At 35.6% G+C, this 20850-nt stretch overlaps 1 protein-coding gene across 6 annotated transcripts in view; it reads left to right on the forward strand.

Annotated features, from left to right (window-relative positions):
• NAV3 (neuron navigator 3) overlaps positions 1–20850 on the forward strand; it is a 430062-nt gene that overhangs the window by 404945 nt on the left and 4267 nt on the right. For all 6 annotated transcript variants that reach the window (XM_051846465.2, XM_008256837.4, XM_051846466.2 and 3 more), the window contains 5 exons: positions 7016–7170; positions 8201–8272; positions 8832–9028; positions 9914–10032; positions 16475–16678. In XM_051846465.2, coding sequence (XP_051702425.2) covers positions 7016–7170; positions 8201–8272; positions 8832–9028; positions 9914–10032; positions 16475–16678 — 747 coding nt within the window. The remainder of the gene's footprint in view (positions 1–7015; positions 7171–8200; positions 8273–8831; positions 9029–9913; positions 10033–16474; positions 16679–20850) is intronic.

The raw sequence follows: 20850 nt of genomic DNA on the forward strand, positions 1-20850 counted from the left end.
TATATAGCTTAGTTGAACAAAAATTTCTTAATAGGTTGCCTTATTAAGGTCTTAACACTGACCAGCCATGGGATTTAAAGCCAGTTACTGAATTTCCTTGTGCTTTTGCTTTCCATTCTGTAAAAAGAGGTAACTTTTAGGGCTGTGCTAAGGACTAAATGAATGAGATGGGGTGGTGGTTGGGTGATGAGAACAGTATAACTAGCAAGCACAGAATGAGGGTTGTCTGTAATTATTAATCATAACCCTTTGCTTCCATTGAAGATTTCTTACACACACCTTTGTTCAAAAAATTTTATATGTATTCTTCAAAGGGAACAATGTTCTTTAAAGAACAAGGGATCTCTTAAAATTTAAATAAATTCAGTATTTGAATTCTGAATATTTTCTTGGAATTCAGCCCTGTTAATTGTAGCGAATTTTGGGTGAACCACCGCCTTGACATTTCAGATAAAGAGAAACATAGAACCTGAGGTAGTACCTGTGACTCGTCCCCCAGCAGAGATAGGAAGAGCTCAGTAGTTGGCATCACCCCAGAGTGAATGCCTCCTAGAACTGTATCGCCTCCTAGCTTTTCACAAAAACCTTTTAGCATATTTTCTTTTCAGCAAGGAAAATGATAAAATGATGAAGTCTTTTAGTCATTTGTAGTGTTTGGTTTTCCCTCAGTGTTGATATGAGAGAACTCTTACAAGTATCTTCTTTTATGAGAAAGAAAGTGGGAAGAGAATAAGAGTAAAATAGAAGAGACAAAGACTTTTGATCAAGTTTGAGATCACTTAAAATCAAGTTTCAAATGAAATAGATTATCTTTGAGTTTCATGAGGTAGTAGTTTGAACATTAAAATAAAGTATGTTATATTTATTATTTGTAAAATATGTAAAAAAAAACCTAAATCCTCTTTTACATATATTCTTTTTAGTTCAGTTTAGGAAAAAAACATGTTAGTTTTTAGTTAGTTAGGCTTGGAGAGGTTCATAGAAATGTAACATGAAAGTCTTTTGCAGTTTTTCTGAACAAATATTTCCAACACTCCTGTTTTTTCTGCTTTTCCAGGGAAAAATATCTTTTTTGCCATTATTATACCAGTTCAATTTTTGTTATTGGCAATTATTGAAAAAACAATAGTATAGCCAAGATTATTAGAACTAAAGATACTAAAAACAATAATAGGAAGAAATCTATGGACAAACCACATGACATTCATCACCAAAAAAGCATAAAATACAACCAAAATATGTGATTGATTCTTCAAGGTTATGAGATATGAATGAGCTGTCAGTCATGCTGGTGCAAAGTCATTGCCAGAGAATGTGGCAATCTTGGCCAGATTGACAGAGAATTCGTATTGTGCATTTGAGAGATGGCAGTGCAGGTAAATGAAGATGATATGAAAGAAGAGGGGATGACAAACAGATATTGTGTTATTAGGGATTGCTGTTAACAGAAAAGACTTACTGAAGTAAAATGCTAGTGAGGCATGAAATCAAAAATCCTTTTCCTGAAAAAAACAGAACCTTGTGATTGCTGATGTGTTTTATGCTTTGCCGTAGATATCAGTGAAGAGATAAAAGCAAACAGCACGCACTGATTCAAAATCAAGCAATAAAACTATCCAATGAAAGAAAAATCTCTTCCTGTTTTCAATACCTCTGTGTTTTACATTCTGTTCCTCTTCCCACACTTCAAGCCCTCCCTCAAGCTGCCAGCTGGAATATTTTGATTGAGAGCAGGGCACATAAACAATTACACTTTGTGACATTTGATATAACAGACCCAGAAGGCTGGAGATGGATTTAGTAAAGAGTATGTGGCCAGCTGAAGCCACTTGGAATGTTAGGTGGGAAAAGATCAGAAGACTAGACTTGGCAGACTCATTTTTGGGTGTCTGGAATCAAAATCAGAAAAGCAGCGATCAAGAGTTCTTATATAACTCTGGTGTTCTGTCTGCATTTTCAAAGTATAGACATTGAGTTTCTCTCCTTGTCATTGTCTATGTGGAGATATGCTTGATTTCTTCTATCTGACTACATATGAATGTGAAACTCTCCATGCATAGTGATGCCAAGACATCAATATCTTTTTTTTTAAGATTTATTTATTTTATTTGAAAGTCAAGAGTTACACAGAGAGAGAAGCTGCACCTATCTGAAGCCAGGAGCCTGCAGCTTCTTCCTGGTCTCCCACATGGGTGCAGGGGCCCAAGGGCCTGGGCCATCTTCTGCTTTCCCAGGCCATAGCAGAGAGCTGGATCGAATGTGGAGCAGCCGGGTCTTGAACCGGCATCCATATGGGATGCTGGCACTGCAGGTGGCAGCTTTACCTGCCACGCCACAACACCGGCCCCAGGCATCAATGTCTTAAGCTAACATTTCCCTCCCATCAAGCTAGAGTGAGGATGATGAACTAATTTCAGGGGGTTATATCAGAAAACTCTTATTTGAAAATTTTTGTGCATGTCTATTTGTTTATCTAACTGATCCATAGAGTTCATTAGATTACCAAAAGACCTACTTCCCCTCTAAAGATGTAAGACTAAATCAGAATCTAATGACGCTGTTTGTCCAAAAATAATCACCCTGTCACTTATTTGTTGTCATATTAAGTGCTTGACTCTCCCTCCCTTCCTCCCTTCCTCTATTGTAGTCTCCTTCTCTCCCTCTTGTTAATGTTTAGCACATGTAGCATGCTACAGTTGGTAAACCATTGCTAGAAATTCGCCTGACTTCTATGATTATCATTCTTTCCTTGTTTGTTTCCTACTTCCCTGGTAAGTTCCTTCTCTGTGTCTTTCACTGACTGTTGTCCCTTCATCTACTGATAAATGAGAATATTCCTCACCTTTGTGTTCTTTCTCACATCTGTGCTCCTCTGGACGATTCCCAAAAAATGAACACTATCGCTTGAACTTCTATACTTTTCTAACTGCTTGATTTACAGTTTCCCTTAAATTTCCCTTCTCTCTTTTTCTGGCTTTATTCATTCACCTCATGGAAAGTAGAATACCTTTTTTTTATAATTAAAATATGATCACATACAATTTTTTCAATGTTTTCCTGTTGTTTTCTGGAGCACATTGTTCTCTGTTCAGTCCCATACTATGTCTTGACTTCAACACTTTCAGTATTTTCTGGAGTGTTATCTTTTCAATACATTTACCATACTGTGAAGTTACTGTTCTAACCATTATACTCACATTCCCAGAACACTCAATGTGTTTTCATTAGCGACAGTCCAATAATCTTACCTATCATTTAGGTTTGCACATTTTTCTCTCCACTTTATTTTCCAACATTTGCTTTCACAAAACACATACTACTATTTCTTCCCCATATGGCTACCATTTTGTTCATGTTTCTGCTTTCAATTATTCTTCTCTACCTATTTGGAAACCTCTTCTCTCTCATTTTTAAGCATCAAAATATTGCCTAATCTTACAAAAACAAGTTTCATGGCAAATAATACTGCTACCAGAGAGTTTTTTTCCAGAAACCACAAGTGGTCTTTACATTCTCTAAGCAAAAATCTTTATACCAATAAGGTATTTTTCTGACTCTGGGTTATGGTTATATATGTTTATACCTACTCATCTATGCAAGTTTCTTGAATCTCCTTTCCATTTCTGATTAATCAGTATATTCTTCAGATTTCTATCATTGAGAAATAAATTGTTCTTCCCTACTGAAAAGAAATAATCAGCGCCGGCGTTGTGGCTCACTTGGTTAATCCTCTGCCTGCGGCGCCAACGTCCCATATGGGCATCTGCACCCGTGTGGGAGACCAGGAAGAAGCACCTGGCTCCTGGCTTCGGATTGGCACAGCGCCGGCCATAGCAGCCATTTAGGGGGTGAACCAATGGAAGGAAGACCTTTCTCTCTGTCTCTCTCACTGTCTAACTCTGCCTGTCAAATAAATTTTAAAAAAAAGAAAAGCATCTGACAATATTTAAAAAGAAAGAAAGAAAGAAAATAATCAAGTAAGCATATCAGTGTTTCACATCGGTTCTAGTCCTGGTCGGGGTGCTGGATTCTGTCCTGGTTGCTCCTCTTCCAGTCCAGCTCTCTGCTGTGGCCCGGGAAGGCAGTGGAGGATGGCCCAAGTGCTCCGGTCCTGCACCTGCATGGGAGACCAGGAGAAGCACCTGGCTCCTGGCTTTGGATCAGTGGCCATTGAGGGGTGAACCAACGGCAAAGGAAGACCTTCCTCTCTGTCTCTCTCTCTCACTGTCCACTCTGCCTGTCAAAAAAAAAAAAAAATCATACATGCACACTTCCCACCTTTCCTTTTTGATGGTTTAGACAGCAATGGTTTTCCCTCACTCTACCGTGTTGTTCTCTGAAACTTAAGTCCAGGTCTTCAGTTTCAATTAGGGTTTAAGTCTTCCTGTAGTGTTTTCTGTATTTTGTCTACCGCACTGCATTTTGATTCACTTGTTGACTGACTTCTCTGCAAATCAACCCCAAGTTCTTAGAATACAGGAATTTTATTTTATCTCCGAATCCTTGGTGCCAGAAGACCTGGTGTAAAGTAGATGCTTGATCAAAGTGTTGAAAGAATGAATAACTTCACATTTGTCCATTGGGGTTTGGGGTTCTCTAAAATTAATCTCAAGTGCTACCACTGCATGAAGTTCATCTGATCCCCACGTTGGAATTAATTCCTTCATTCCCATATAGGACCTCTGTATTTTAGCTTCTCTAGTGGAATGTTTCACACTGCATTTTATAATTTCATTATTTATGTGTGTGCCTCTTGTCCTTCCAAGCTCCAGTGTTTATCTCCCCTGGAAAACTTGTTATTTTATTTAATTTCATTTGATATTATTTTACTTTTTACATTCACAAAATAGGTCAAAACTGATCTGTTAACTTATCATAGCTCATAATACACCCATGATGTTATATTGAAATGATTTATCATATTTGAATCTCGATCCCTAATGCAACAGCTCTTACAGCCTACAGAGGAGGATAGATGAATTGCTCTCTGTAAGCCCCATTCCCATGCCCAGTTCAGAAAAGTACTTGGTTTATAATAAATGTTAAACTTCCTTGAACTCCTTAATAGCATGAATAAACTTTGTTATTTTTTATATCCTAATGCTTGGTCAAGGGGTAGGAACATAATCTATAGATGGTGAATATTTCATATGTAAATGAATGACACTATAACCAGATTAGTGATACTTAAGGTAAATAAAATTCTTGATATTGCTCACTGATTTTAACCATATTTTTCTACATTCTCTGATTTAGGCAACATCTTATGGTTGGCTGCTTCAGTATAAAACAAATATCTTAATTCTTTAATAAACTTTTATATTGACTTCAGTAAATATTTCTAAATGCCTCAAAACCCTGCATCTTACTTTATCCTCTTCTTTTAGTCCTCAAGTGTTATTACAGATAGTGACAGGTTGCCTCTAGGGTGATTGGTTCACAGTATTTACCTGGCTGCCAGAAACTGCGATAGTGGAAGTGTTTTTTAACCCTGAGCAAGATTTACAAATTGGAAATGTCATTGTAAATATGCAGATATTGTGGAAATGCTCTTAGTGATTAAGATAATTCTAAGAAAGCTAATTATGTTCCTGGCCTACCCATCTGTGAGAGGAGTCAATCAGTAGACTGGTTATCATATTTAGATTAAAAGCTATTAGGAATAACACCAAAAAATCAAGAAGTTCAAGGAATACTGAATGTTAAATAGCATTTAAATGATCTGGTGAAATACAGCAAAATTTGTCTTTGTTTAAAAATCCCAGTAGTTAAGGAATGGATGTTGTGTTGCAGTAGGTTAGGCAGCCACGTAGGATGCCTGCATATCAGAGTTCTGGGTTGAGTACCACCTGCTGACTTCCAGTCCATCTTCCTGCCACTGTGTCCTGGGAGGCAGTGGATTATGATGCACCTGCTGGAGTGTCTGCCACCCTCATAGAAGGCCAGAATTGGGTTCCTGGCTCCTGGTTTCAGCCTGACCAATCTCTAGTGGTTTAGGCATTTAGGGAGTGTACCAACAGATGAAACATCTCTCTCTCTCTCTCTCTCTCTCTCTCTCTCTCATTTTCTTGGCTCTCATTCTTGCTTTTACTCTGCCTTTCAAGTAAATGAAAATTAAAAAATAAATATTTTTATAAATCACAGTAGTAGAATACAGATTATAAGTAAATAATTCACTTTAATTAGGATACTATGGGTTGCACTTTTGGATGCCCCCACCTAAATAAATTGGAATGAAACCTTAGAAATATTTGTAGCAATGGAGAGGTGACATTTGGATTTGGTCTGTATTTTATGAAGTTTGCTAGAATCTACTTTTATTATGGAAATACAGAAAATTGGAATGAAGTCTCAATATTTATAGCTTACCATGAATTCATATCCAGAATTCATTTTGTCTTTTCTTTTGGGGAGAAAACTAATGAGAAATATGCTTTCATGTTTACAGATTATATTTGCTATAAGTGGTGTGTCCTGGCTCCTCTATTCTTGCAATTGTAATTCTCTGTTCCTAATAAAAATTATTCTCTCATCATTATATGGTTTCTGTTGTATAGAAAAAGATTCTCTGTCAATAGAATGGTTTAAATTTTTCATTTTATTAACTTTTCCATGTTTTCTCTTTTAAGTTACTTAAAATAATAAAACAGAATAGTTTAATAAGCCCAATAATTAATATTTTGCCATATTATTCAGGATATGGATATTTATAAATATTGTCTTCACTGAATTATACCCCTTACATAATATCATGCTTGTTTTTCCTCATTTTATGATTCATCATCATGAATTCCATGTTGTGTTATATTTTATATGACATACTTGCTTTCAGAAATTATATATATACATATACAAATATATAATGTTCATTTTTCAAATGAATATAGCAAAATGGTCTATGTCTTTTGGTGAAAGAAACTAGATAAAAACCAGCCATGCTATTCCTAGAACATTAATTGTTTTCCTTTGTTATAAATTTATCATTGATTAATTTATTCTTTTTATGATTTTAAAGGAACTGCAACAATACCTAGCTAACCTGGCTGAACAATGCAGTGCTGATAATAATGGTGTAGAGCTCCCAGTTGTAATAATTCTTGATAATCTCCATCATGTGGGCTCTTTGAGTGATATCTTCAATGGTTTCCTCAACTGTAAATACAACAAATGGTATGCATATAAAATATCTTGAATTGTCAAATATGAAACACTGGTGACTGAATTTGCTTTCATGTGACTTTCTACACTTTAACACCTCCAGTGATGCCACCAGTTTGAGAGCTCCTCATTAATGTTAGACCATATTTCCAAAGAATCTGTATGTATTCTCTACAATATCTGTTTATTTATTGAACAACTACGTCTCAAAACTCTTTTATGGAAACATTAATTCCTTGATGATATTTGCTTCTGTAGACATGTCAAAAGTTTTGGAGATGAATACCAATGATGTAACAGTTTGATCTGGGAAATTAAGGACTAGAAGGATCTTACAGAGTTCTTTTTTCATTCTCAGCCTTTATTAAAGTTTAAATTCAAATTTTCTGTAAAGATAAATAAATTCAGTTATAACTCCCTCCAGTTGGTCTTATTTATTATTCTTAGTGAAAGGAAGGTTAAAGTGGGATATAAAAAACCTGAAAGCCATGAAGATTCATTGCATCAGGGTCTCTAAAAAAGTACATGAGAACATCCATATAAATGATACCCATTTTAATGGTTCTGAATATTCCAATTAATCTCTATTAGTGATAAAATGTCACAAGCAGGTCAGAATAAAATGAAGGGTTAAAGAGGAATACAAATTCTCTCATGTTTTTAAGGAACTTTAAAATAACTATGAAACCTTAAAATAGGAAAAATTATTAATTTGCTTATGAGCCTGAGAGTTAAAGGATTTTAGAGTGGGACAAGACCATCATGAGTATTCTAACTTCATTTTATAGGTGAATAAATTCAGGCTCAGAGGAAGAAAATGCCTTGCCTGAATGCCAGAGCTAAAATTACAGCCTCAAATACCAAATCCGATCAAATAATCCTCTGTCATTTTTTCAGATTAACATAACAGAATTATCCTTTTGAAGCTTACTGTTCAAATGATATAATTTGTATTTATCTTCAATGTTTCCTAAGATAATTTTAGTGAATTAATCATTTCTACCTCCAGTACATATAAATTTTTTATTTTTTATTTTCTTAGTCCATATATTATTGGAACAATGAATCAGGGAGTTTCTTCATCACCAAATCTAGAGCTGCATCATAATTTCAGGTAAAAAAAAAAAAGTTGAAAGCCCTTTTTTTGTTATTGTTTCTTCTGTTTGTTTCAGTGGTTATCTTTCTCTTTGTGTGTTGACACATTCTGCCAGTGCTGACCTGTGCTGTGAAAATAATTCTCACTTCTTCCGACACCCTTTCTGAAGCAGACATTTGGTAATCCTCAACCTGTAATCAGAAGAATTTCTTTTAAAAAGCAAAGACATGCTTTTCCTGCTCACTATGTCTCCAGCTAAAGTGGAGCACTTTTCTTCTAGGTGTGAGGAATGTGAACAGAGTTCCTATTTAAGGATCTGTGATTCTCCTGCAGGAAAAGTGCTCAGTATGCAGACTCCTACTTACTTTTGATGTGCTTTGGCTTCTGCATCTCTTCAGCTCAAAAAGTAGGGCTAGCCTTATTCTAGCACTGATGCTCCAAGACCTTCTGAGCCATTTGATCATTGAACTAGGAGCATTATCAATTGGAATGAGAGCATTATTACTCTGTATGGGAAAGGAAATCCCTGTGCACTTAAAATTTGTATAAAAATTTCTGTTTTTCTCTTTTTTTTTAGGTGGGTATTATGTGCAAATCACACAGAACCGGTGAAAGGCTTTTTAGGCAGGTATCTTCGAAGGAAACTGATAGAGGTAGAAATTGAAAGGAACATACGCAATAATGACCTAGTCAAAATTATAGATTGGATTCCTAAAACATGGCATCATCTCAACAGTTTTTTGGAAACACACAGCTCTTCTGACGTTACCATTGGTGAGTTCCAAAATTACAATGTGCCATTTTCCAGGAACTAACAGTACTTGGTAAATATGGCCAGATTGGATGGTCAAAAATAACAAGGAAACCTAATGTTTTTCAAACTTTCAAAGATTTAAGTTAACTTATTTTTTCTTCACTTCTGAATGTTTGCTTTCTTCGTAGCTTGTTTCTCCAACTATATTAATTTTCTCTGACAATTATAGATTAGTGTTATATTACTGAGATCACATAAGTTCAATATAGATAAATATCTAAAATTTAATTTTAAATTAAATAGTATCTACTTAAGGTACTTTTTATGCTAATGCAAATTTTTGTTAATAACTCATATCAAATAGAGCTATAAAATACTTCAGAAATTATTTATGTGTTTTATTGATGATTTAGGTATTTTATATTTTTATGAAGACGAAAAGTATTTGAATTGCTTCTCTTGGTTAGTATAAAAATGATTATTATTGTATTCCTTTTTTTATGGAAAGGTGCAGAAATCCTTTTCTGATTGTTATAGATCATAAAAGTGAATTCTACATGGCATCGGAATATCCATCCTGAAACCCAAATCCAAAAATAATGAGATATTTTGTATTCACTGGTTCCTTTCAGCACAGCTTTATCATCTGTAACCTGGGTTGACTAACATGATATTTATAATAACTTCTAAGTTTTATATACAGTTTTTTAAATTAATAGTTTATTGTAGAAAGAAAGGAGAGGCCTGGAGGAAAGTTACTTTAATTATAATCCAGCTGGCTAACATTATAGTTTCTTAAAAGTTTGCAGGAAATATATGAAGTCTCCCAAGTGATATCTAAATGTGTATTTGGATTGTTAAATATAATGCTTCTCAAAAATGCCCTGTTATTTGTTTCTTCTTAGGTCCTCGACTGTTCCTTTCTTGCCCTATGGATGTAGAAGGTTCTAGAGTGTGGTTTATGGATCTCTGGAACTATTCGTTAGTACCTTATATTTTGGAAGCAGTGAGAGAAGGTCTTCAGGTATAGTACTCAGTTTTTATTACTGTTTACAAACCAGTCATTCTTTTAAAAGCAAAAATATTCATTTCTCTGGGTATTTCTGACAAAAAAACACTATGTGAAGTATTTAAATAAAGAAGTAAAATTTTAAAGAGCAACTATTTTATAATGTTTGTTGTGAGGACAAATATTTAAGACAAAGTAAAAGCAGTAATCCTAACAACTACACAATTAAGACCAAATGTGTTGCCATGGGTATTTACTGATTGTTCTAATTAGATAGCTAGGTAATCACACAGTTACACATCTGAAGACTCACCCATGTTTACATGTGTCTTGGCCATTTATACTTGTAGCTTATAATTTTCCAACAAGTAGTTTTTACTCACAGATTTCCTGTTTTTAGTATGTTTTTATCTGTGATGGTTTGCTTTACCAACAGCATTGCTGTTCCTCTCATTGCCCTCCCATCATAAGGCCCTGTTTATTCTCAACCAAAAAATGAAAATATATCCCTAATAGCAAAACCTTATTCTTCCACAGAATAAGGTCCATGGATCTTGCCTCTGCCTTAAATTTGGAAATTTCATGAAGCTGTGGAGTTATAAAGCTCTGTAAGATTTGTGTTACATAAGCACTCAACTTATTATGGAAGAATCCAGTCTCCTTTTCAATTACTCAGCCAAGGTTTAGGCAGTTTTAACTTAGACATCTCTATTTCTGGTTTTCACACTGCTACTATTTCACACTGCTACAAGAATTAAGAGATGGTTTATATGTTCTACATTCTGTCATCTGCAATACTGTGTTAAGCCTTTATTTTACTATCTAAAAAATTGATTACCTGTTTTCTGTTCCCTTACTCCTTTCGTTATCATGCTCTCTTCACCTATTAGAATGACATGGCAATGTTCAGAGCTATCACAAAAGGTTTAGTGAACATGCTGAACATTGTGAAGATGCTCTGAGCCCACAGAGATTGAGCTAACATCTAAACAATGCTATCGATTTCTTCCACCCTGCAATTACATAACATAAATTTATATTTAAGGGTATGAGCTAATCTAGACCAAGAAAATGTACAAAACTTGACAAAATATTATACCAATGATTTTCATTTTTCAATTATAATATAGCATTTCAAGTTTTCTCTAAAACTGTTACACTGCCTAGGATATAAGTTGAGTATTTCAGTTTTCATCATTTATACCCCAAATGAATCACTTTATGAAAATTCATGTGTAATATTCTACAAGTTTTAATTTTAAAACTACTATTTTAGTAACTGTTCTGTAAATGCAGATATAGTTTTAATAAACCATTATTCATTTCTTTTTAATTTTTTGCTTGCAAATTAGAGAGAGGAAAAGGGAGCTCCCATTCACTGATTGCCTCCCCATATGCCCCCATAGCCTGGGGCTAGGCCTGGCTGGTTCTGGGAGCAAAGAACCCAACTCAAGTCTTCCATGTGCGTAGCTAGGAGGACTCAACTACTTGAACTAATACTTCTACCTCCCAGGGTACACGTTAACAGAAAGGTAAAATTTGGAACAGGACCAAGGTTAAACCATTTACTACAAAATGAGATGTGAGCATCCTAACCTAGGTCTTAACCACGGGCCAGATGCATGCCCCAAGTCTATCTGTTCACAATTGCTTTGGCTGTTCTGGGTCTTTTGTGATTCGAAATGAATTTTAGGACTTTTTTTCTAATTCTACAAATACTATCATTGTTATTTTGATGGGGGTTATCTTAAATATATAGATTGCTTTAGATAGTATGGCCATTTTAGCAATATTAATTCTTCAAATCCATGAACATTGAATATCTTTACTTTTATGTGAATATCAATTATATTTTTTCATTAAGTCTTTGGATAATTTTATTCTTAAATATTTTGTTGGGGGGTGATTATTAGAAGTTTAATCAGAATAAGATGATTATAAGAGATGCTATTTAAAAAAAAAAACTTTTATTTAATAGATATAAATTTCCAAAATACAGCTTATGGATTACAATGGCTCCCCCCCCATAACTTCCCTCCCACTCACACCCCTCCCATCTCCCGCTCCCTCTCCCATTCCATTCACATCAAGATTCATTTTCAATTATCTTTATATACAGAAGATCGATTCAGTATATATTAAGTAAAGATTTCATCAGTTTGCACCCACACAGAAACACAAAGTGTAAAATACTGTTTCAGTACTAGTTATAGCATTACTTCACATTGGACAACACATTAAGGACAGAGATCCTACATGAGGAGTAAGTGCACAGTGATTCCTGTTGTTGATTTAACAAGTTGACACTCTTGTTTATGGTGTCAGTAATCTCCCTAGGCTGTAGTCATGAGTTGCCAAGGCTATGGAAGCCTTTTCAGTTCGCCGACTTCGATCTTATTCCGACAGGGTCATAGTCAAAGTGGAAGTTCTCTCCTCCCTTCAGAGAAAAGTGCCTCCTTCTTTGATGGCCCATTCTTTCCACTGGGATCTCACTTGCAGAGATCTTTCATTTAGGTCTTTTTTTTTTTTTTCCCCACAGTGTCTTGGCTTTCCATGCCTAAAATACTCTCATGGGCTCTTCAGCCATATCTGAATGCCTTAAAGGCTGATTCTGAGGCCAGAGTGCTGTTTAGGACATCTGCCATTCTATGAGTCTGTTGTGTATCCCGCTTCCCATGTTGGATCATTCTCTCCCTTTTTATTCTATCAGTTAGTACTAGCAGACACTAGTCTTGTTTGTGTGATCCCTTTGACTCTTAGACCTATCAGTATGATCAATTGTGAACTGAAATTGATCACTTGGACTAGTGTGATGTCATTGGTACATGCCACCTTGATGGGGATGAATTTTCTTATTCTTATTTACTCTCATGGAAAGTTTCAGTAGAGTGAATTAAAGGAAAAGAAATATCTTTCACCTGTCTTTCTAAAGTGCATTTTAGTAGAGAACTTTATTTAGTGTCAAGCATAGACTTTTTTTTTAAATTTTTAATTAGCTTTTGACAGATTCAAAGTGCTTTGTAGATGGAATTCTAAGAACATAATGATATTCCTTTACCCCTTTCCTCTAACCCTCCTTTCTTCTCCCTCCCTTTCTTTGTTGTTAGTTTTTTAGATAACATATTTTAGATTTATATTATGGTGGAAAGGCTTAATAGTTTGCTGAATGAGAAGTTTAATAAGAAAAAAGCAAAAAGACCCTAATTTAGTGGGAATATAAACAATGGCTGTAAACAATAATTGAATGGAAAAATGACCATTTCACCCATATATAATATATTTTAAAGTAACCATAGATCATTAAAACTATAGCAGTATAACATGCTTAACCATTGGTACAAAATGATATTTGCAGCAGTACTGATACACACAGACATTTCTTTCTTCTTTTATTTATTTATTTATTTTTAATTTGGCAGGTAGAATTATAGACAGTGAGAGAGAGACAGTTGTTTTGTTTTTTAAGTTTTAGCTCCCACATAAAAGTGAGAACATGTGGTATTTGTGTTTCTGTGTCTGGCTCATTTCACTCAACATGATGTCCTCTAGTTGTGTCCATTTTGCTGCAAATGGTAGAATTTCATTATTTTATTATAGCTGAATAATATTCCATTGTGCATATGTATCACATTTTATTTATCCATTCATCTGATGATGGACACCTTGGTAGGGTGCAAATTTTGGTTATTGTGAACACTGCTGCTATAAACATAGTGGTGCAGGTAACTCTTTAATACACTCTGCTCATGTCTTTTGGGTATATACCCTGTAGTGGGATTGCTGGATCATACGGCAAGTTTGTTTCTAGTCTTTTGAGTAATCTCCACACCATTTTCCACAGTGGCTGCACTAATTTACATTCCTGCCAACAGTGTGTAAGTGTTCCCCTTTCCCCACATCCATGCCAGCATTTGTTAATCTCTCTGTTATGCGTGCCAGGGGATTCCAAAACAATCCCATCAAGGTTGCATGTACCAATGACATCACACTAGTCCAAGTGATCAATTTCAGTTCACAATTGATCACACTGAAAGGTCTAAGAGTCAAAGGGATCACACAAACAAGACTAGTGTCTGCTAGTACTAACTGATAGAATAAAAAAGGGAGAGAATGATCCAACATGGGAAGCGGGATACACAACAGACTCATAGAATGGCAGATGTCCTAAACAGCACTCTGGCCTCAGAATCAGCCCTTAAGGCATTCAGATATGGCTGAAGAGCCCATGAGAGTATTTTAGGCATGGAAAGCCAAGACACTGTGGGGAAAAAAAAAAAAAGACCTAAATGAAAGATCTCTGCAAGTGAGATCCCAGTGGAAAGAATGGGCCATCAAAGAAGGAGGCACTTTTCTCTGAAGGGAGGAGAGAACTTCCACTTTGACTATGACCCTGTCGGAATAAGATCGAAGTCGGCGAACTGAAAAGGCTTCCATAGCCTTGGCAACTCATGACTACAGCCTAGGGAGATTACTGACACCATAAACAAGAGTATCAACTTGTTAAATCAACAACAGGAGTCACTGTGCACTTACTCCTTACATAGGATCTCTGTCCTTAATGTGTTGTCCAATGTGAAGTAATGCTATAACTAGTACTGAAACAGTATTTTACACTTTGTGTTTCTGTGTGGGTGCAAACTGATGAAATCTTTTGGGACATGCTCAGGCTGACTTGCCCCAAGTGGTGGAGTTGGAAGCATACCAGGGGATTCCAATTCAATCCCATCGAGGTGGCATGTACCAATGCCATCTCACTGTTCCACGTGATCAGTTTCAGTTCACAGTTGGTCATGGTGGAGGGACTGGGAGTCAAAGGGAGCACATAGACAAGTCTAGTACCTGCTAACGCTAACCGATGGAGTAAATAAAGGGGAGAGTGATCCAACATGGGAAGTGAGATACTCAGCAGACTCATAGAATGGCAGATGTCCTAAATAGCACTCTGGCCTCAGAATCAGCCCTAAAGGCATTCGGAGCTGGCTGAAAAGCTCATGAGAGTATTTCAGGCATGGAAAGCCAAGACACTCTGGCAAAAGATCTCTGCGAGTGAGATCCCAGTGGAAAGAACAGGTCATCAAAGAAGGAGGTACCTTTCTCTGAAGGGAGGAGAGAACCTCCACTTTGACTATGACCTTGTCTAAACAAGATAAGAGTTGGAGAACTCAGAGGGCTTCCATAGCCTTGGAAACTCATGACTGGAGCATAGGGAGATTACTGATGCCATAGACAGGAGTGTCAATTGGTAAAGTCAACAACAGGAGTCACTGTGCACTTACTCCTCATGTAGGATCTCTGTCCTTAATGTGCTGTACATTGAGATTTAATGCTATAACGAGTACTCAAACAATATATTTCACTTTGTGTTTCTATGGGGGTGCAAACTGTTGAAATCCTTACTTAATGCATACTAAACTGATCCTCTGTAAAAAAAAAAAAAAAAAAAAAAGAAATTATCAATTCCCAACTTGACTCTCACTGGGATTAAACATGACAATAGTTCTGCTCTGATTTCATCATCATTTAAAAAAAATCATCTATTATTTTTCACTTTATGTTTCTGTGTGGGAGCAAACTGTTGAAATCCATACTTGATGTATACTAAGCTGATCTTCTGTATATTAAGATAATCAAAAATGAATCTTGATGTGAATGGAAGGGGAGAGGGAGTGGGAAAGGGGAGGGTTGTGGGTGGGAGGGACGGTATGGGGGGGAAGCCATTGTAATCCATAAGTCGTACTTTGGAAATTTATATGCATTAAATAAAAGTTTAAAGAAAAAAAAGAAATCTTTACTTAATATATACTGAATCGATCTTCTGTATATAAAGATAATTGAAAATGAATCTTGATGTGAATGGAATGGGAGAGGGAGCGGGAGATGGGAGAGGTGTGAGTGGGAGGGAAGTTATGGGGGGGGAGCCATTGTAATCCATTAACTGTGCTTTGGAAATTTATATTTACTAAATAAAAAAAGGAAAAAAAATCTCTCTGTTATGGGTTTATCCATTCTGACAGGAGTGAAGGCATAGACTTTTTACAATACTCCATAAGTAGAGTTTTTATTTCTTGAATTTTTTGTTCTTAAAATTACTGATGAAGATAAACATGGGTAGTCATTTCTACAAGGATTTATAATAAACCTTCCTCATACTCTCCCCAAAATGCTAATCATCTACCCCAGTGTTCAGTTTTGTTTTGCTAAACCTTCAAGTTTAAAGTGAGTTATGTAGACAAATATCTAAATATTTATTTAAATATTAAATATTATTCATAAATACTAAAACATTCATTTAAATATTAAATAATATTTAAAATCAGGAAAATTGTGTTTGGACATTTAGTTCCCTTGATATTCTCACAGGAACTCAATGTGCAACAGAGACATTCAGTTAGTAGTCACCTTGTTTACCTAATAGCAAAGCATTTTATATCTTCCAAATTATGTGGTCAACTTTCAGATGTATGGGAAACGTGCACCATGGGAAGATCCTTCAAAGTGGGTGCTTGACACATACCCATGGAGCTCAGCGTCTCTGCCTCAGGAAGGCCCTGCATTACTTCAGTTACGACCAGAAGATGTGGGGTATGAGGGCTGCACGTCCACTAAGGAAGCTACAACCTCAAAGCACATTCCACAAACTGACACAGAAGGAGATCCCCTGGTGAGAACCTGATGTTTGATTTTTCCTGGGTAATTCATGCTAGACCATGTGGTCATTAGCATGTAGTCATTTGTATCAAAGACATTATCCTGGATCATATTTGGGACTGCCCTGATGCTCAGATTTTACTGTATTACCTTTGGCCTACTTTTACTGAATGAAATCATTAAAATGTAAGCCAAAGTTGTATACAGAAAAATAATCAAGAAACACACCAAGTTGACATCTATGATATTATTTTTCTCATTATGCATTAAATCATGTAAATAATTAAATAGATAAAAATTTTTAGATATCATAGTTCAACTCAACAGGAATATAAGAGAAAATTGAATTTTGTTCTTAAATTAAATGCTCAAAGAGAGTAAAATCCATTGTATACTTGGAGAATGTCAATTAGCATGACTAAACTTAGAATTATCTTTTCTTCTATAGTAGAGAAAGATAAATTGAACTGGAAATGAGAGAGAAATTATTGTACTTGCTTTGCTCAACTTTTAAGTTTGTATAGTTTAGTTTTTAAAATACTAGAATAACTTTAATAAAAGTCTATAAGAACAGACATCCAGAAAGGAGTCCACCCTAGCTATTTTTACTCCCTCTTCATAAATGATGTGACCACAGATGAGAGGGAGTAGCAGTTCTCCCTATTAATCATCCCAATACCTCCTCTCCTAAATATGGGGGAGAAGTGGGACTATGGCCAAATGTTAGCATGAACAGAGCTTATCTGTTGGGCTTGAGAGAGTAAGCAACACAGATTCACTTTTCTTGCAGTAATGAATTGAGTTCATGCTCAGTCATCTTGAACATTAAGCAACTTTGTGCACTTAACAGCCCCTACCACCATCTTTACAGATTTTCAAGGTAGCATTTGTATTATCTATTAGGGGTAACCTAATAGAAAAAATATGTAGCCCAAATTTTACTAGAAAACTTGTGGACATTCAAAATATCCATCAGGTGTTTCTGATTGTTTTAGTAACATAATTTGCCAGCATTTTGAGTAATAACTAAGTAGGACCTTTGAATCAAGTTTCTTCCAACAAAACAGAATGGCTTGGGCTGATTATATGGTGCAGCAGGTGAAGCCACTGCTTGTAACACCTACATCCCACACCCAGAGTGCCATTTTGAGTCCTGGCTGCTCCACTTCCAGTCCAGCTTCTTGCTAATGCGCCCTGGGATGCAACTAATGATATAGCCCAACTACCTGGACTCCTGACATCCATGTGGGAGACTCAGATGCAGCTTCAGGCTCCTAGATTCAGGCTGGCTCCATTCTGGCTATGTTTTGGTATAATAAGCTATGGGTCTTTGGTCAATGAACTAGTGGGTAGAAGATCTCTGTATTTCTGTATCTCTGTGCGTGTCTCTGTCACTATGCCTTTCAAATAGATGAAAAATAAATAAAACATAGTCATTTTTTAAAAACAAAAAAAGACAAAAAAAAGCCTATAAATCTCCAAAATATAAAATTTCTGAAAATATCAAGTACATGAGGTCATTTATGAAAGACTACCTTTATGTATCTATATTTTATTTTTATAAATTACTTTTTAGGTATTGGTATCAAATGTAATGTGTTTGTTAGCTTCCCATTCTGTGATTAAAAGTATCAATTTATTTATACAACTCTAATGAAAGAAAAGATACTAATATAAAGGCCATTATATTTCTAAAATACAAAAGTGATGATTGAAATTATAACCTATGACTATCCAAGAATGTAAAATGAGTTGATATTTCAACAACGAAGACCATATGTGTCAATATGTTAGATGTTCATTCATAACATTTTTGGAGTTACATTAGTAAAATCTCATAAACTTTCAAGATCCTCTTCCCCAGCAAAATATATACACACCATGCTATTTAAAGATTTCCATAAAGACACTGAAGTATATAGAGTATATATGAAGAAATGGATCTTCTATTTAAGATACCTGTTCTAGGCCAGAATAATTCTGTAAGATGGTAACTGGCCTTGTGAGATCAAGAGTTATGGTAGAATTTATTTGAATTCAGCATAACTTCAAGCATACACTAATAATTGCTGATAGAATGCTCAACATTTAATATAGTAAACGTAAGTTTTAAGTACAAGTATAGATTACTTAATTTGAATTTTTCATGAATTCCATTTCTACCTTTGCAGTTTTAATATGCAATATCTGTTGTACATAAGGAAAGGTGTTGGCCATTGCCACGGCTCACTTGGCTAATCCTCCACATGCGGCACCGGTACACCGGGTTCTAGTCCTAGTTGGGGCGCCGGATTCTGTCCTGGTTGCTCCTCTTCCAGTCCAGCTCTCTGCTGTGGCCCGAGAAAGCAGTGGAGGATGGCCCAAGTGCTCCGGCCCTGCACCTGCATGGTAGACCAGGAGGAAGCACCTGGCTCCTGGCTTCGGATCAGCACAGCGTGCTGGTAGTAGCGGCCATTTGGGGGGTGAACCAACGGAAAAGGAAGACCTTTTTCTCTGTCTCTCTCTCTCTCACTGTCTAACTCTGCCTGTCAGAAAAAAAAAAAAAAAAAGGAAAGGTGTTCATTATATTTCTTTTAACTATGAATCAATAGCATAGAAAACCCTTAAGAAATGCTCTCAATTTTCCATTTCCTGTGGTCCAAGTCATCTAATCTATTTAATAATCCCACTGCCCCCACCTCACTACCAGTACTTCTAGTACAGGAAAGAGATTCAAAGTTTCCCATTCCAACATAAAAATTATAAAATAATTTCTGGTTCTTAATCTGCTACTTTATTAAATATCTTAAGAAATAAGACTTTTTGTTATCTTGTATACTAAATGGAAAAAAATTAAAAATAAATATATACATTAGCACATTATGATAGGGAAATAATATTCTCTCTTGCTTTCATTTCTATATATTTCTGTAATTACTGACATAAGGCAAAAACATATTTGAAGTTCAGTCTAAATAAGAAATCTTAGGGGAAAATGTACTAGTATCCAGAAATCTTGTTTTGAATCTGAACAAGGATGCAAGATTTTGACACATCTCACATTGTTTTAAAAATACAATGTACATTCATTGTCAACAAACTGAATGTTAATAAGTATGTACTTAGTGCTAAGACCTAGTGATCAGGGATAAAATAAGTTGTCATTTTTTATCTCAAGTAGTTCATGGTCCAGTAGTAGAGAGAGAGATCTACCTATATAAGTTGCAACACAATAATGAGAGAGATACATGGTTGGTAAAGTTGGCAGTTCATTGAGGATATAGTAGGAGAAAGCTTTACTGAGAAAATGCTTGAGCTGTGTCTTGAAGAATGAATAGGAGTTCAACATAAGGTTGGATGGGAGACATCCAAAATTAAGGGAAGAGCATTTGAAACATTATAGAAACGTATAATAATTCCAAGGTATTTAGTGACCTCTGTTTTAGTTGGTGGGAGAAATTAAAGTTACCAGAGTATAAAATCCCAAGATGATCCTGAGCCTTGTTTATCTTTGGAGGAGCTTACAACTTTGCCACACTGATTTTAGAGAGCTACCAAAGGTTTTTGAGCAGAGGGTTATCTATTTAGATTTGCAGTTTCTAAGAATCACTTTGGTAATATGTAAAGGAAAGATGGAAAGCAACAGAATGAAGATTGGGAGACTAGCCGATTCCAAGTACACAGGATGACACAGACCTGACCAAAGTGTTAGAAATGGTAGACATTATGTTCATGACTATGGGAAAGAAGCAGTACTTTCATAGATTATTGTGATCCATCACAATGATGTTGACTCACGCATAACCTTGCCTTCCTTTTGCCATCTTTTATTTAAATGCAGAAAGCAACACTGTAAGAAGACAAAGTAATTTGATTGTATATACTTACTACAAATCTGAGTCTTAGAACTTATTCTATTGGAATTTATTTAGTAGGGAAATATTTTCTTTTCTTCTTATTTTTTTTTTGACAGGCAGAGTTAGACAGTGAGAGAGAGAGAGACAGAGAGAAAGGTCTTCCTTCCGTTGGTTCACCCCCCCAAATGGCCACTATGGCCGGCATGCTGTGCCGATCTGAAGCCAGTAGGGCAATATTTTCAAAATTCAGATTTTAATAGTGCAATTTTTACACCAGGCAACTTTTGTAGTATTTAGGATTCAGATGATTTCAAATGTTTGTACTTGGGAGATAATCATACTGTGTTGA

The sequence above is a fragment of the Oryctolagus cuniculus genome, chromosome 11 (assembly GCF_964237555.1).
Source record: "Oryctolagus cuniculus chromosome 11, mOryCun1.1, whole genome shotgun sequence".
NCBI lineage: Eukaryota > Metazoa > Chordata > Mammalia > Lagomorpha > Leporidae > Oryctolagus > Oryctolagus cuniculus.